This window comes from Protopterus annectens, chromosome 1.part0, assembly GCF_019279795.1.
Source record: "Protopterus annectens isolate FY-2018-M chromosome 1.part0, PAN1.0, whole genome shotgun sequence".
In the NCBI taxonomy this organism is placed as follows: Eukaryota; Metazoa; Chordata; order Ceratodontiformes; family Protopteridae; genus Protopterus; species Protopterus annectens.
In genome coordinates this window covers 651,341,671-651,359,900 of record NC_056725.1, presented here as the reverse complement: position 1 = coordinate 651,359,900, position 18,230 = coordinate 651,341,671, and the positions used below count along the sequence as shown (strand labels likewise).

Sequence of the window (18,230 nt, the reverse complement as noted above, 5' to 3'; positions counted from 1 at the left end):
AACGCCTGAAAACTGAAACCGGGCATTGGAACATTTCCACTTTTTTAAGAAAAAGAAAAAAAAGCTAATCCAGAACTTTCCCAAAGAGTTAAAGACATTATTCTTGAAGCACGCAGACCTTCAACAAGAAAGAACTATGCTGGAAAATGGAAAAGGTTTGTCATTTGGAGTACCGAAAGAGGAAAAGATGTGTCAAACATAGATATGCCTAACATTCTGGAGTATCTGGCCGGACTTCTTCATTCAGGCCTGTCCTACTCCTCCATCAAGATACATGCATCAGCTATTTCAGCAGAATACAGCTTTGATCCTCCTGTTTTTTCACACCCTTTGCTCAGGCAGTTCCTCAGAGGAATCAAGAATGTAAAACCTCCCAGGAAACCACCATTACCAGCTTGGGACTTAAACTTTGTGCTAGAAAAGTTGACACTAGCACCCTTTGAACCAGCAGCAACAGCAGACCTACAACACCTGTCATGGAAAACTGCTTTCCTACTGGCAATTACTTCAGCAAGGAGGGTTTCAGAACTACAGGCCTTAATGGCAGTGCAACCCTTCCTAATCTTCCACCAAGATAGAGTGTCCTTGAGGACTAATCCTACATTTATGCCTAAGGTGGTATCCAGAGTATCTTTAAACCAGGCAATCCACCTACCTTCCTTCTTTCCCAACCCACAAAACAGAGGGAAAGAATACTGCATACCTTGGATGTACATAGACAGCTACGCTACTACTTGGACAGAACAAAAATAGCAGAAAGACTGACCAACTTTTGTAGCCTATGCAACTGGAAGGGAAGGAAAAGCTATTTCCAAACAGACAATCTCCAAATGGATAGGAAATTGCATACGATACTGTTACTCCTTCCATGGAAAACCAATTCCACAGAACATAAGACCTCATTCTACAAGGGCAACAGCCACTACCACAGCCTTCTTACGAGGAGTGGCAACCAAAGACATTATTGAGGCGGCTACTTGGACCTCCGTGCATACATTTGCCAAGCATTATAATTTGCCTCTTTATTCCAGATCCCGAGCAGGGTTTGCCACTGCTGTACTGCAAGGGATCTTAAACACACCATAATCTACCTTTATCCTCCTCCCTAGTTGGCTATGGTATTCTACCCATTGTTATGACTGCAGATGCATCCATGAAGGACATAGTACAGTTTTGTACCTACCATAAATGTAGATGTCCGAACTGGATAGCATCTGCAGTCAGGATTACCCTCCCTCCTTCCCCTCTGTGGTACTCCTAGGGTGTTTACCCTCCTAATAGCTAGCTGTTGGGGAGTCTTTATGGTGTATTTGTTTGTATATATGTACATATATGCTTATTGTTGTGTTTACCTCTATCTATTTGGAAACATTGGCATCTATCCAAATTTTACCCTGCAAGAGGGCTACTGGCATCTGGGGCAAGAAACACTGAGGAAAATGGCGTCGGCTGATGCTTTTATACCCGAAGACCAGCAGAGATGACGTCGGGTGGAGCGCGACATCAGCCGAAGCCGGACCCGGACTTTGGAATCCGGCCGACTGCAGGGCTGCCTGACGACAGGACAACCCACTTGTTATGACTGCAGATGCTATCCAGTTCGGACATCTACATTTATGGTAGGTACAAAACTGTACTTTACCTCCCTTTGAGCTAGCTTTCTCTGCAGACCTTCAGTTTCTATCTTGGAAGACTGCCCTGCTCCTGGCAATAGCTTCTGCTAGGAGAGTCTCAGAATTACAGGCACTAATGGCAGTGGAACCTTTCCTCATTTTTCATCAAGGCAGTTTCTCTACGAACTAATCCTTCCTTCATGCCGAAGGTGGTTTCCAGTGTAGCTTTAAATCAAACCATCCATCTACCCACTTTCTTTCCCAATCCACAGAACAAAGGTGAGAGACTCTTGCATTCCTTGGACATTCACAGCAGCTTTGTTACTACTTGGGAAAAACTAAGACTTTTAGAAAAACTGACCAGCTCTTTGTATCCTATGCTACAGCTTCTCAAGGGAGGGCGGTATCCAAACAAACCATTTCTAAATGGATAGGCCATTGCATACGGTTCTGTTATACCCATCATGGGAAACCAGTTCCTACTACCATTAGATCCCACTCTACCAGGACAACAGCTACCTCTACAGCCTTTCTCAGAGGGGTTCCTACCAAGGAAATTTTAGAAGCTGCAACTTGGAGTTCAGTACACACCTTCACCAAACACTGTCACCTACCTCTTTATTCTAAGTCCAGGGCAGGCTTCGCCACTGCAGTTCTGCAGGGCCTCATTGCCTCCATGATGCCTCCACCCTTCCTTAGCTTTGGGACTCAACCCAAGTGTGATGACTGCAGCAGAGTAACACGATGAACATAGTACAGTTTTGTACCTACCATAAATGTAGATTTTCGAGTGTTCACCCTGCTGCAGTCCAGGTTACCCTCCCTCCAACCCCTCTGATCTTCTGGCTAAATCTCTGCTATGCCTTACTGATGTATTTGTTTATAGCTGAAGGGATTTTGTGTTTGTACACTGTTCACACCATTTGGTACTAATTTTGATCACCTTTTTGGGGGCACCTGACATCTGGGGCAAGAAAAACTGAAGAAAATAGCGTCTGTTGCAGTATATGTTCCCCTGGCGCACTGACGTCAGGGATGAGGCGACAGCAACCGACATCGGACCAAGACTTTGGAATTCCTGCCGACTGCGGGACCGCCTGACGACAGGATAACCCAAGTGTGATGACTGCAGCAGGGTGAACACTCGAACATCTACATTTATGGTAGGTACAAAACTGTACTTTCTTGGAGCCAGTCTTAAGGAAAGGACACAGCCGTGCCCACCTTACCTCAAATCCTAGATTATCTGGCAGAGCTGCTCCACAAAGTCCTATCCTTCTCATCAATTAAGATTCATGCCTCTGCCATTTCAGCTCATTACGATACTGGGCCACCCCTCTTCTCTTACCCTCTGATCAATCAGATGTTCTTCGTGTTTCACTGTTGCAGTCATAACTGTAGGGTGCTCCTGCTGGCAGGCAGCCCGAGGTCGGCCAGAATCCCAAAGTCTGGGTCTGGCGTTGGCTGTACAAGCTAGTACCCTGACGTCAGTACGCTTTGGTACATAGCCCTCAGCCGACGCCATCTTCTCCAGTCTTTTGCCGCGGTGGAAAGCAGCTCGCTAGTCGTTGGTTGGCGATTTTCGAACAGCGTATTTTGTTGTTGTCGGTCCAAGTTCTTACTTCTTTCTCAAAGCTAAGTACCCGTTGAATCTTTTCTTGTTCCTCCGATGTCAGAAAAAGTTAATAATTGTATAACGTGGGAAACAAATACCTCATAAAGATTTCCACTCTTACTGTCTACCTTGCTTAGGCCCTGACCAAGACGTTTCTTGTTGTCGGTTCTGTGCCAGGTTCAACTCTCGTACTATCAAGCAGGTACGATTGGGCTTTAAATTATTTTGGCAGACGCTTCAATTATAGAATGTCATCGGACACTACCGAATTCAAAAGAAGCAAAGACAAAGACAGGCCTCCGAGGTCCAATCAGGACTCGTTGCAGCTGGAGCCAGCGTCCGGTTCGGCTGTCGTCAGTGAGGCGCTTTTGCAGCCCCTGTCACCCGCCACTTCTGAACCGATGGTCGATATGGACTCCCATGGGGAGCCATCAAGGCCCACTATTTTAACTGCTGCAGGACCTTCGGACGTCGCTCCTCAGATGGGTCCGGAACCGCTGTGCAGGTACCGGCTTCTGAGGGGGTTTTCAGGCCTACTCACATCACTATTTCAAAGGCAAAGACAAAGACTCCTGTTAAGTCTAAAGTTCCTGCTCAAGCTGCTTCTGAATCTACTCCCAGGACACAGAAGCAGTTATTAAAGATGGCTGAAGATTTGCTTACAATGATTAGGGTTCTCACCCCTCCTGAGAAAAGGCCTCGACAGGATGTTACTCTGGATTCCTCTGACCAGGCTTCTGTATCGCCTGTCTCTTCCTCGGATCAGGACTATTCTTTTCCTCCTTATGAGGATTCTGATGCTGAGGACTCCTTTCCCTCGGCCTCCGCCTGAGGATTTCTCTTTGGGGAAACCTTGCATGAGATGAGGGAGCATTTTCATTGGGAAGGACAGGAGTATTCTGCTTCCAAGAAGAGGCTTAGAGAATTTCTTCTTCTTCCTCAGCATAGGCCTTTAGCTATCCCTCCTGTTTTGGACATTGTAGATGATGCTTTTCTGAGGCTAATTTGAATCCTGATTCCTTGCCTCCTGCTCCTTCTAAGCCTGATGGATTTTATAGGGTTCCTGACTCTCATTTATTCTTATTTAAGAACCCTTCATGGATCCTAAAACTATTTCTCAGGGCACTAAGGCTGCTAAGGTTGCTACTTCTAAAAATCCTATTCCCTCTGAGAAGGATTCTCGTGCTTTAGACAGGTGGGGAAAAAAGGTGTATACTTCTGCTACCCTGTCTGTAAGGGCTTTAAATTGCCAGTTTCATATGTTTAAGTATCAGCAATTTCTTTTGTCTGTTTTAAAGCAAAAGCTTGCTTCCCTTCCTGCATGTGCAGAGGATAAGGAACTTCAGAATGTCTTGCATGCTACTGAACAAGTGAACAAACATAGTTTACATTGTGGTTTTGATGCTTTGATGCTTCTTGCAGGGCTGCAGCCTCTGGTACTGTTATCAGGAGACATGCCTGGCTTCATGAACAAAGTTTACCTGAACAGGTTAATGCTAAGTTATTAGATGCCCCTGTTCAACATGATGTTCTTTTTGGATCCAAGGCTGAGGAAGTTATTAAAAAGATGGAAGGAAAAGCAAAATCTATGCAGACTGTAAAAGATTTCTTGCAAGTTCAGCCTCCTAGATTTTCCAGGAATTGGCCCTCTAAAAATTGGTCCTTTCCCACGTTTGACAGGCCTCAAAGGGGAAGATATAGACGCTCCAGAGGTCGTGGTCAAGGTCAGGCCTCTTACAGATCTAGACAATGGACTGCTTCTTCACCTAGAAGGGGAGAAGACAGATCCCAATCTCAAAGAAAGCAAACTCAATGACTCTCTCGGTTGGGCTACAGGACCCCTTCACCTGGATGCCCCTCTCGGAGGAAAACTGTCTCTTTTTTACAGAAATTGGACTCGTATTACCCAGGACAGATGGGTATTGGACGTGATTTTAAAAGGTTACAAATTCCACTTTCACACTTTGCCAAGGGCTCACAGTTGGCCAGATCTGCCAAAACATCAATGGTCAGAGGCCTTAATTCAAGTGGATGCTCTTCTGGCCATGAGAGCCATAGAGCCTGTTCCACTCTCGGAGATGGGAAAAGGTGTTTATTCAAGACCGTTTCTGGTTCCAAGAAAACAAAACTCATGGAGACCTATTCTGGATCTTTCGGTGTTAAACACCTTTTTGGAAATTCCAAAATTCAAGATGCTTACTTTGCAACAACTAATTCCAATGCTCTCTCAGGACGCCTGGATGGTGACATTGGACTTAAAGGAAGCCTACTTACACATTCCCATCAGGCAGGAACGCAGGAAATTCCTCAGGTTCAAGGCAGGTTCGAGGCACTTTCAATTCTCTGTACTGCCCTTTGGTTTATCTACTGCGCCCAGAGTCTTTACCAAGTGCCTGGCACCAGTAGTGGCTTATTGCAGACTTCAGGGGATCCAGATTTACCCCTATTTGGACGACTGCCTTATTCAGGCAGACAGCAAAGATCTTCTACTTCAACATCTGGACTTTGTTCAACGTCTTCTCCTCCTACTGGGATTCTCAGTGAACACAAAAAAAGTCACATTTGATCCCTTCTCAACAAATGGTATTCTTGGGAGCCTTCTTAAATACAACCTTACAAAGGGCCTTCCTCACTCCAGAAAAACTAACACAGCTGGCTTCTATTTTCAGCACCTTGGCAACTCTATCTCAGCTCACTGCAAGGAAATTCCTGCAGACTCTGGGCTACATGGCTTCCTGCATTCTGTTGATTCCAAACGCAAGGCTTCATATGAGAAAGCTTCAATGGTATCTGAAAAGTGTATGGTCACAGCATTACCACGATCTGGATATTCTGATTCCTCTGATCCCCTGCCTCCGGAGGGAGTTCCTCTGGTGGTCCAGGGTATGTGCTTTAAATGAAGGAAAGCCTTTTCGTCTACCTCAACCTACTCAAATCCTAACCACGGACGCCTCGGATTATGCTTGGGGAGCACACTTGCTAGACAATTGCCAGCAAGGAACCTGGACAAAGGACCATCTTCACTGGCACATCAATCTGAAGGAAATGTTGGCAGTTCAAAATGCCCTTCTAGCCTTCAAGAACCTTTTGCAACCAGGGCCTCTAATCAAGACAGACAACACCACAGTCATGTGGTACATCAACAAGCAGGGGGTTCTCATTCTGCCCTTTGCAGACTAGCTATGGCTTTATGGGACACAGCTCTAAATTTGAATCTACATCTCCAGGCTCAATTCATTCCAGGGGAACAGAATCTCTTAGCAGACAGCCTGAGCAGAAACATTTCAGATCCTCACGAATGGATGCTAGACACCAACTTATTCAACAGGACTACTGCAGTTTGGGGATGTCCCCAGATAGATCTGTTTGCATCCCATCTCAATCATCAGCTGCCTCGCTTTTGCACCAGGTCCTTCCACAAAACAGCTTGGAAAGTGGATGCCCTGTCCTTCAGCTGGAGAAGCCTTTCAGGATATGCCTTCCCTCCTCTTCCTCTACTACCTCGGGTATTACTGAAGATAAAACAGGACAAGCCCAAGTTCCCCATCTTGATTGCTCCAAATTGGCCTCGACAGTTTTGGTATCCAACTTTAAAGCACCTGTTCTTGGAGCCTCCTTGGAATCTCCCTCTGAACCCTTCTCTTCTGTCCCAGCATCAGGGTCAGTTACTACATTCCAATCTCAAGACCCTTTGCCTGGCAGCTTGGCTCTTCAAAGGAATTTGATTTCCTCTAGTCTTCCCAAACAAGTTTTGGATGTTCTTCTGGAAGCTAGGCCTAGCACTAGGAAATCCTATGCCTCTAAATGGAAGAGGTTTTGTATTTGTATGCAGGACCGAGGCTCGGATCCTCTGGTACCTGATCTCTCTTCTATTTTGCTTTACCTTTCGGATCTTTTATCTAAAGGACTTTCCTTTTCTTCCATTAAGATTCATGCTTCTGCTATTTCTGCTCATTTCATTTCTGATCCTCCTGTTTTTTCTCATCCTTTGGTGAGACAATTCTTGAGAGGGGCTAAAAATTTGCGACCTCCCAGGACCCCTCCTGTTCCTGCCTGGGATCTTAATTATGTTTTAGAAAAACTTACTTTGCCTCCTTTTGAGCCCGCTGCATCTTCAGATATTAAGTTTTTATCTTGGAAGACTGTTCTTTTATTAGCATTGACTTCGGCTAGAAGGGTTTCAGAGTTGCAAGCTCTCATGGCTGTGGAACCATACCTTATTTTCCATCAGGACAGAGTATCCTTGAGGACCAATCCTACTTTCATGCCTAAGGTGATTTCGAAAGTGGCTTTAAATCAGACAATTCACCTTCCTACTTTCTTTCCTAATCCTCAAAATAAAGGGGAAAGGATTTTGCATTCATTGGATGTACACAGACAGTTACGATTTTACCTGGACAAGACTAAAGAGTTCAGAAAGTCTAATCATTTGTTTGTTTCTTTTGCCTCCAGTTCTCTTGGAAAACCTATTTCTAAACAAACTATTTCCAAATGGATTGCTTATGGAATCAGATTTTGTTACACTCATCATGGGGAACAGTTTCCAGGTACCATTAGAAGTCATTCTACTAGAGCAGCTGCCACTTCTACAGCTTTCCTCAGAGGAGTTCCTACCAAGGATATCTTGGAAGCTGCCACTTGGAGTTCTGTGCATACTTTTTCCAAGCACTACAATCTCCCACTGTATTCTAAGACCAGGGCAGGCTTTGCCTTTGCTGTTTTGCAGGGTATTCTTGCCTCCCCTTCTTCTATCTAAAGCCTCCTCCCCTTTTTCACTGCTTTGGGATTCCACCCTACAGTTATGACTGCAACAGTGAAACACGAAGAACATAGTACAGTTGTGTACACCTACCATAAATGTAGATGTTCGAGTGTCTTCACTGTTGCAGTCGGTGTTTCCCTCCCTCCTATCCCCTCTTTTTTTCTCCTTTTTCTTTTTGTGGTGTATTTGTGTTTCCTTGTTGGATTCATTTTTGTTTTATTGGGGACTTCTGACATCTAGGGCAAGAAAGGCTGGAGAAGATGGCGTCGGCTGAGGGCTATGTACCAAAGCGTACTGACGTCAGGGTACTAGCTTGTACAGCCGACGCCGGACCCAGACTTTGGGATTCTGGCCGACCTCGGGCTGCCTGCCGGCAGGAGTACCCTACAGTTATGACTGCAACAGTGAAGACACTCTAACAACTACATTTATGGTAGGTGTACACAACTGTACTTTCCTGAGAGGAGCTGACAATTTAAGACCCCCCAAAGAGAGCTCCCACTCCTGCCTGGGACCTTAACTTTGTACTAGAGTAGCTGACGCCTCCCCCTTTTGAGCCTGCTGCTACAGCAGAGTTAAAATTCCTCTCTTGGAAAACCGCCTTACTTCTAGCCATCACTTCAGCAAGAAGCGTGTCCGAGTTACAGGCCCTTATGGCTGTGGAACCCGTCATCATCTTCCATGCGGACATTTTCCCTCAGGACTAACCCATCATTTATACCTAAGGTGGTATCCATTGTGGCTTTAAACCAATCCATCCATTTACAAACCTTTATTCCTAATCCACAGAATAAAGGGAAAAGGATCCTGCACTCCTTGGACATGCAAAGAGACAACTCAGGTTCTACCTTGACAGGGCTAAACCTTTCAGAAAATCTGACCAGCTGCTAGTCAGCTTTGCTACAGGCGTAAGAGGGCAAGACCATTTCAAAGCAAACCATTTTCAATTGAATATCACACTGCATCCATTTCTGCTACAAACACCATGGAAAACCTACCCCACAGGGGAGCAGAACTCATTCCACTACGGCTACCTCCACCTCTACAGCATTTCTCAGGGGAGTCCCTACCAGGGACATCCTGGAAACTGCAACCTGGAGTTCTGTACACACCTTCACCAAGCATTACCACTTGCCTATACACACCTTCGCCAAGCATTACCACTTGCCTATCTTTTCGAAATCCAGAGCTGGATTTGCCACAGCAGTCTTACAAGGCCTGCTAGCCAGCCCTAACACTTCTTGACTGCCTCCACCCTTCCTCAGCTTTGGGAATCAACCCAAGTGTGATGACTGCAACAGTGAAACATGAAGAACATAGTACAGTTGTGTACACTTACCATAAATGTAGATGTTTGTGTGTATTCACTGTTGCAGTCCTGGTTACCCTCGCTCCAGCCACCTAACTTCTCTATGCCTTCTACCTTTGCTGTTTTGTGGCCATATCTTATGGCTATGGTATTTGCTGTTTACTGGAGGTGTTCCACACCATTTAACTGCTTCCTGTTTTGGGGGCTCCTGACATCTGGCGCAAGAAAAACTGATGTAATGGCATCGGCTGCATGTTTTATACCCTTGACATCATGGAAGAGGCGACAGCATCTGAGACAGAAATCTCAAGACTCTGGTATTTGTGCCAACTGAGGGCTACCTGCAGGCAGATAACCCATGTGTGATGACTGCAGCAGTGAATGCACTAACGTCTACATTTATGGTAAGTGTACACAACTGTACTTTCTGGAGGCTCCTGATGCAAAAGTCTCCTTTCGGGGATGTTCATACCCACCCTTTGAATCAGAGATTTTTTTCCTCCTGTTTATTTGTTCTCCCTAGGAGTTGTAGAACCAGTGCCATTAAATCAAAGGGGCAAAGGCTTCTGTTTTGAAAAGTTTCTGGTACCAAAGAGTGTTCTTGAAGACCAATTTTAGATCTTTCCTTTGAAATCTATTTGTGCAAGTTTCAAAGTTCAGGATGTTGACATTCAGTCTGATGTCCTTCATGGATGCATCTGCAGTCATAACAACTGGGTTGTCCTGTCGTCAGGCAGCCCTTCAGTCGGCCGGATTCCAAAGTCCGGGTCCGGCTTCGGCTGATGTCGCACTTCACCCGACGTCATCTCTGTTGGTCTTCGGGTATATAAGCATCAGCCGACGCCATTTTCTTCAGTCTTTCTTGCCGCGTGGCGCCCGAAGCAGAAGCTGTTCGCAAGTGCCGGTCGGTCGGATCCAGAGATTACTTCTACCGAATACTATTTCGAAGACTTCTAAAGCTAAGTACCCCGTTGGGGACTCTCTCTTGCCTCAGCCGATGTCAGAAAAAGTCAATAATTGTTTAACCTGTGGGAAACAAATACCTCATAAAGATTTCCACTCTTACTGCCTGCCTTGTTTAGGCCCAGCCCACGACGTAGCAGCCTGTTCGGCCTGTGCTTCTTTCAACCGACGAACGCTTAGGCGTCGGTCGGAGTTTGCAGAACAGTTTTTCGGTTCTGATTTTGCGTATATTATGCCGTCGGATCCTCCGACTACGCATTCTAGCAAAAAACGCAAAGAAAAAGACCGACACTCGCGGTCTGCGGTTTCGGCCGAAACCATGGTTAAGCAAACCGCGAGTGTCTCGGTTTCGGCCGAAACCGAGAAAACTGATCAAAATACAGCTGAATCTATTTCTACAACTGAGGCCCCTGCTACCACTCTTGAACCAGTCTCAGAAGTTTTATCCACTACGGTGGTTGCCACTGACTTATCAGACACCATTCCCTTGGATGTCTCTACCCCAGCACGTGGTGCTGCTAGGCCTCCAGCAGCCATGTCCATTAAGGCCTTTGCCAGGGCTAAAGCAGCCAAAACTTCAAAAACAGGGCCTGTTAAACCCCCTTCAACCAGGCCCTCTTCTAGTTCACAAATGCTTACTTTGGCAGAAGATTTAATTTCATTAATTAGAGGATCACAATCTCACCCAGACAGGGCCTCTCAGCCCCCAGATAAGAGACCTAGGGTAGAGCCCCCTGAGCCAGTGTCCTCTGATGATTCTGCTGATGAATCAGACATAACTGACCAGCCAGAGGCTCCTTTCTCCAATTTTGAAGATTCTGATGCTGAAGAATCCATTCCAGCTGCTTCCCCACCAGAAGAATTTTCCTTTGGGGAAACCTTACATGCCATGCGAGAGCAGTTCCAATGGCAGCAACAGGATTTTTCAGACTCCAGAAAAAGACTTAGGACCTTTTTGCACCTTCCACAGCACAGGCCCTTAGCTATACCTCCTGTTCTCTCTGTGGTGGATGATGCTTTCAATGATGTCTGCTCTGCTCCAGACTCTTTACCCCCAGCCCCTGCCAAACCAGACAGATTTTACAGGGTACCAGATACTCATCACCACCTCTACAAGGCCCCTCTTGCAGACCCCGAAACTATATCCCAGGGGCCCAAGGCAGTAGCCGCGACCATAGCTAAAAACCCTATTCCTTCTGAAAGGGAAGCAAGGTCATTAGACAGATGGGGTAAAAAGGTTTACACTTCAGCCACTCTCTCAGCCAGAGCTTTAAATTGTCAGTTTCACATGATACAATACCAAGAGTTTATGCTTGATCAGTTAACTAAAAAGCTAACCACTGTGAACCTCTTGATAAGAAATATATATTAGAAATGGTAAATAACATACAGCAGGTTAGTAACCATTCTTTAAAATGTAGCTATGATGCACTGGAGGCTTCATTTAGATCAGCCATGACTGGCACAGTAATTAGAAGGCATGCATGGCTAAAGGAACAAGCTCTACCGGATCATGTTAAATCTAAGTTGCTAGATGCTCCTATGGATAAGACAAGTTTGTTTGGTACACCTGCACAGCAGGTTATGAAGAAAATGGAAGAAAAGGCAAAATCAGTCCAAACAGTTAAAGATTTCTTGCAGGTTCAACCCCCAAGATTTAGCAGGAACTGGCCTGCCAAAAATTGGTCCTTTCCTGACTCCACCAGATCTCAAAGGGGCAGGAATAGACGTTCCAGAGGCAGAAACCAATCCAGAGGAGGTGCCTACAGAGGACGACAGTGGCAAGGTAACAACAGAGGCACAGACTCGACCTCTGCCACTACATCAACTCAACCACAGTGACTTAAACCTAATTCCGCCTACCAGGGAACAAATCGCAGCTCCTCTAGGCGGAAAGCTAACCTTATTTTCAAAAAAAACTGGCACCACATAACAAAGGACAAGTGGATTTTACAAACCATAGATCAAGGTTACCGGTTCCACTTCCACACTTTACCAGTCAAAAGAGGAATGCCAAATCTGCCTCCAAATCAAAAAACAGAGGCTCTACAACAGATAATGGAGTTAGCAAACATGAAAGCTGTGGAACAAGTGCCAACAGCAGAACAAGGAAAGGGGTTCTACTCCAGACTATTCCTAGTTCCAAGAAAGGAAAAAAGTTGGAGACCAATTCTCGACCTGTCCACCTTAAATACATACATCATTGTCCCAAAATTCAAAATGCTGACCCTACAGCAACTTCTTCCCATGCTGGGCAAGGAGTGCTGGCTGGTAACTCTAGATCTCAAGGAGGCATACCTGCACGTCCCCATTCGACCTATCTGCAGAAGATACCTCAGATTTCTTGCAGGATCAGAGCACTATCAATTCTCAGCATTGCCCTTTGGCTTATCTACTGCGCCCAGAGTATTCACAAAATGCCTGGCATCAGTAATCGCCCATTGCAGACTACAGGGAATTCAAATTTATCCATACCTGGACGACTGCCTGCTACAAGGAGACAACAAAAGCAAGCTGACAACAGATTTACAAAGGGTCATTTACTTGCTACAAGCACTGGGATACACAGTCAATTTACAAAAGTCAAGATTGATACCATCCCAGACAAGGACCTTCTTGGGAGCGGAATTGGACACAGTAAAACAAATGGCATTCCTAACTACAGAAAAACAAAAAGAACTCCCTCTTTACTTCTTGGCACTAATAAAACTGAACAAGTTAACAGCAAGAAAGGTACTGCAGGCCTTGGGTTTCATGGCATCATGCATAATCTTGGTTCCATTTGCCAGACTGCATATGAGAAAACTACAGTGGTACCTAAAGAATTTATGGTCCCAACACAGACACAGCCTAGAAACAGAAATCCCGCTAATTCCATGCTTGAAACAGGAGTTCCTATGGTGGGCTCAGGCATGCCAGTCAAACCCAGGCCTACCCTTTCGCAGAGGTCAAGCAAGCCAGACCATCACAACAGACGCTTCAGACCTAGGATGGGGGGCCCACATGCTGGACAAATGCGTACAAGGATTGTGGACACAGGATCAACTTCACCTACACATCAACCTAAAAGAAATGCTGGCAGTAAAACTGGCAATCCAAAAGTTCAGACCATTTCTCAAGGAGGGCCAGTTGATGATAAGGACAGACAACACCACAGTCATGTGGTACATCAACAAACAGGGAGGCACTCATTCATATCCCCTATGCAGAATGACTTTGGAACTGTGGTCCCTGGCACTCAGCTACAACATCCAGTTACAGGCAATATTTGTACCAGGAAAAGAAAACACTCTAGCAGATATATTAAGCAGGACCACTTCGGATGCCCACGAATGGCAGCTGCACCCGGACATCTTCAAGACCATCTCGAGGAAATGGGGAATGCCTCAGATAGATCTATTCGCATCACCTCTCAATCACCAGCTCAAAAAATTCTGCACAAGGACATTCCACCCACTAGCATGGAAGGTGGATTCGCTCTCCTTCAGCTGGAAGGGCCTAAAAGCATATGCATTCCCACCTCTTCCCTTGATACACAAAGTACTACTAAAAATCAAGGAAGAACGTCCAAGGATAATCCTGATAGCTCCAAACTGGCCAAGACAACACTGGTACCCACTGCTGAGGAGCATGTCTCGAAACAATATGTGGCCAATACCCCTGATGCCTTTGATGCTAACTCAGAACAACTACAGCACCATGCATCCAAACCTAAAAACGTTGCAACTGACTGCATGGAACATCACATAGCAGCTGCTATCCCAGAACTTTCGCAAAGAGTTAAAGACATTATTCTTGAAGCACGCAGGCCTTCAACAAGAAGGAACTATGCTGGGAAATGGAAAAGGTTTGTCATTTGGAGTTCTGAAAGAGGAAAAGATGTGTCAAACATAGATATGCCTAACATTCTGGAGTATCTGGCCGAACTTCTTCATTCAGGCCTGTCCTACTCCTCCATCAAGATTCATGCATCAGCTATTTCAGCAGAATACAGTTTTGATCCACCTGTTTTTTCACACCCTTTGCTCAGGCAGTTCCTCAGAGGGATCAAGAATGTAAAACCTCCAAGGAAACCACCATTGCCAGCTTGGGACTTAAACTTTGTGCTAGAAAAATTGACACTAGCACCCTTTGAACCAGCAGCAACAGCAGACTTACAACACCTGTCATGGAAAACTGCTTTCCTACTGGCAATTACTTCAGCAAGGAGGGTTTCAGAACTACAGGCCTTAATGGCTGTGCAACCCTTCCTAATCTTCCACCAAGATAGAGTGTCCATGAGGACTAATCCTACATTTATGCCTAAGGTGGTATCCAGAGTGTCTTTAAACCAGGCAATCCACCTACCTACCTTCTTTCCAAACCCACAAAACAGAGGGGAAAGAATACTGCATACCTTGGATGTACATAGACAGCTACGCTACTACTTGGACAGAACAAAAAGTACCAGAAAGACTGACCAACTTTTCGTAGCCTATGCAACAGGAAGGGAAGGAAAAGCTATTTCCAAACAGACAATCTCAAAATGGATAGGAAATTGCATACGATTCTGTTACTCCTTCCATGGAAAACCAATTCCACAGAACATAAGACCTCATTCTACAAGGGCAACAGCCACTACCACAGCCTTCTTACGAGGAGTGGCTACCAAAGACATTATCGAGGCGGCTACTTGGACCTCCGTGCATACATTTGCCAAGCATTATAATTTGCCTCTATATTCCAGATCCCGAGCAGGGTTTGCCACTGCTGTACTGCAAGGGATCCTAAACACACCATAATTTACTTTTATCCTCCTCCCCTAGTTGGCTATGGTATTCTACCCAGTTGTTATGACTGCAGATGCATCCATGAAGGACATAGTACAGTTTTGTACCTACCATAAATGTAGATGTCCGAACTGGATAGCATCTGCAGTCAGGATTACCCTCCCTCCTTCCCCTCTGTGGTACTCCTAGGGTGTTTACCCTCCTAATAGCTAGCTAGTGGGGGGGAGTCTTTCATGGTGTATTTGTTTGTATTTATGTACATACATGCTTATTTTTGTGTTTACCTTTATCTTTTTGGAAACATTGGCATCTATCCAAAATTTTAAGCCTTCAAGAGGGCTTCTGGCATCTGGGGCAAGAAACACTGAAGAAAATGGCGTCGGCTGATGCTTATATACCCGAAGACCAACAGAGATGACGTCGGGTGAAGTGCGACATCAGCCGAAGCCGGACCCGGACTTTGGAATCCGGCCGACTGAAGGGCTGCCTGACGACAGGACAACCCAGTTGTTATGACTGCAGATGCTATCCAGTTCGGACATCTACATTTATGGTAGGTACAAAACTGTACTTTGCCTCTCATTCCCCTGTGTGTTTTTCACTACATTAGTAATCAACCCAACTGTAGTAGCCATCAAAGAAGAGTATTGTTTGGTGCAACAAAAACACCTTTACTGTACTACTTCATTTATGCGAGGGTGCTCCTTGTTGAATCAGGGAGGTCTTCATTCTATCCCCCCCTGCGTTGAGTGGTCTTTCCATTTAGCCTTAACTGTTGCAGTCTCTGTAAGTTGGGCTGATGATGTATGTAGGGTTTCACCTGTTAGAAATGAATATGTCATGTCTTCATTACTGCTGATTTATATGAGCGCATATATAGAAATATATAACTGCCAGTTGAGAGTATTTACAGTGCAAATCGTAATCACGGAAAACAATTTTAGCAGTCATTGAAATAGCACTTTAATCCTACTGTAGTGTCGCTGTGAAGTAATGTAATTTGGAACAGAGCGGGGGTTTCCCCCATAATGGAGGGGTAGGAGGGGCTTCTCTTCTGCAGAAAAAAAACTTACATTGAACTTTTAATTTTGCACAATTGGCACTCAAGTTCCGTTGATCACTTGTCATGAGTTCACTAGCCTCGTGTGGGCTAACTGGCAGACATGGGCGATCAGAACTCTCTTGTTATTTGATGGCATGAATGTTCTTTTTTTATGATTGGAGATAAACCAATCATAGGACCCATTGAATGAAGTCCTCCTTTAAGATCAGCCAGTAAGTAAGGCTGCAATGTGTGTTATTTATAATGTTTGTTTATACTGCTGTGCTTCATTGATTTAGATGACAACAGTGGTGATTATTTTTTTTGCTGTACCTCTTTAGTATGTTCTTTGCACAGATTAAGTGGATTTGTATTGTGCTGGACATTTTTATTTTTTAGTGATTTGGTTAGGCATATTGTGAAGATTTCATGCAAAATGAACATGTGGAACTTGTGTAACAGGTTGATGCAACTGATGGAAGAGATCATGGCTGAAAAGGAGAATAAAACCCTCATCTTTGTGGAGACTAAACGCCGTTGTGATGATCTTACTCGCAAAATGCGGAGAGATGGGCAAGTTTCTCAATTTTTGGTCTTGGTATTTAGATTTGGCAGATTGAGGGAGATGTAATGTACAAAAATATTTTAATCAGAATTAAGTAATTTTATATGTTAGCTTACTGGTAAATATTAAGGCAGACATATATGGAATTAAAAGTGTTTAGTTCTGTATAATCGAATGTGAAGTTTGGTATTAAAATAATTTGGAGTGTGTGGGGAAGTCAGGCCTTTACTACAGTTTGGATTGTATACCTAAAACTTGATGAGCATTGTCTGAAAATATCCAGTATTACTGCTCTGGAACTGAATTCTTGCATCACTGGGAACAGTGCCAGCTTGGCAACCTTCCTGTGTTTGCCCATGCCACTTGCATTTTAACATGTTTCTCACTAATTTCACATAGATTAGCCATAACATGTGCAGATTTGCATAGCTCTTTCAGGCTGCGTGGTACCGCTCTTTATTGATTTGTTTAGAAAATGGGTCCCATTGATTGAGCACTTATTTGGTGTGGTAGTTAATTTGTTATTGCTTTTCACAAAGCGTTGAACAAGCTTTTGCATAAAAGAAATGAAGAGTTGGCAAAAATAGCAGATTGAGGTAGCCCTTCAGTCTGGTTATCTTGCCATGATAGCAAGACTTGCAGTGGGATCATAAATTAGAACATCTCTGCCATTTGCGTAAGGAGACTATTTTCTCGAAGAGAAAGCAGTGCAGATGTGCATCATATTGAACACTGCTGCTTATCCCTTTCCAATTGACTTGCAGGCATTTCTTAAAGCTGTGCTGAATTATTTCCCTTACCAAGCATGTCTGTATGACACTCCGATTAGAGGAAAATCATCATGTGCTATCAACCCCCCACCCCCACCCAAAGAAACAGTAATCATAAGTATCTGTAAGTGCTTTAAGCAGTATTCCTCAGAATAACAAATGCTTAATGGTGCAGAGAAATGAAGCTCCAATTGTGTTAACCTGGCCTCAACATCCTGTGTGATGGGGGAGGTGATGATTTGGGTGGGGGTGTTTGCTTTATCTCTGCATGCAGACTTTGTGATGTATCCTGGCAGGTCTGATGTTATCTAGGGTTGTAGAAAAAACGTCCAGACAACTTTAATTGTCCATGATCTAGAGAGCTTAGATTCTCCCAGACCAGCAGACGGACATGCTAAGGGTGTGCCCTAGTTTGTGACAGTCCTAGGAAGAAAAGAACTCTCTAAGGTCTGGAGGATGTAAAATTGGCGGTTGGCTAAAAAGTTGCAGTACTGTCCAAAATACATCACTGTTTAGAGTTTGTTATGGTTATGAGGATCAGATGCTTCTATTTCATTACATGGTAATTGTTTACACTAAAACATTTACAGAAAAGTGTGCAGCCACAAGGCCAACTCTCTGGTGTCCCTACATTGAGTTGGGAGTGACCACATCAGCTGAAAGAAAGAGGAATACCTGTCCTATCTGCTGTTCAGATTCAGATTTAAATGTGAAGTGCGGTGCCTCTTTAAAGAGACAAATCCCATTGTTTCTTTGTTTACATTCTGCAGTGTTTATCTTGAGGAGTGTGCAAATGTTCTTCTTGTTTCACTGTTGCAGTCA

The 18,230-nt window shown here is 44.6% G+C and overlaps 1 protein-coding gene across 1 annotated transcript in view; it reads left to right on the top strand.

Annotated features, from left to right (window-relative positions):
• Nucleotides 1-18,230, top strand: part of LOC122793771 (probable ATP-dependent RNA helicase DDX17) — a 1,394,853-nt gene that overhangs the window by 862,208 nt on the left and 514,415 nt on the right. Inside the window, exon 9 of the mRNA XM_044061964.1 lies at nt 16,536-16,646. Within this exon, the coding sequence (XP_043917899.1) occupies nt 16,536-16,646 (111 nt within the window). The remainder of the gene's footprint in view (nt 1-16,535; nt 16,647-18,230) is intronic.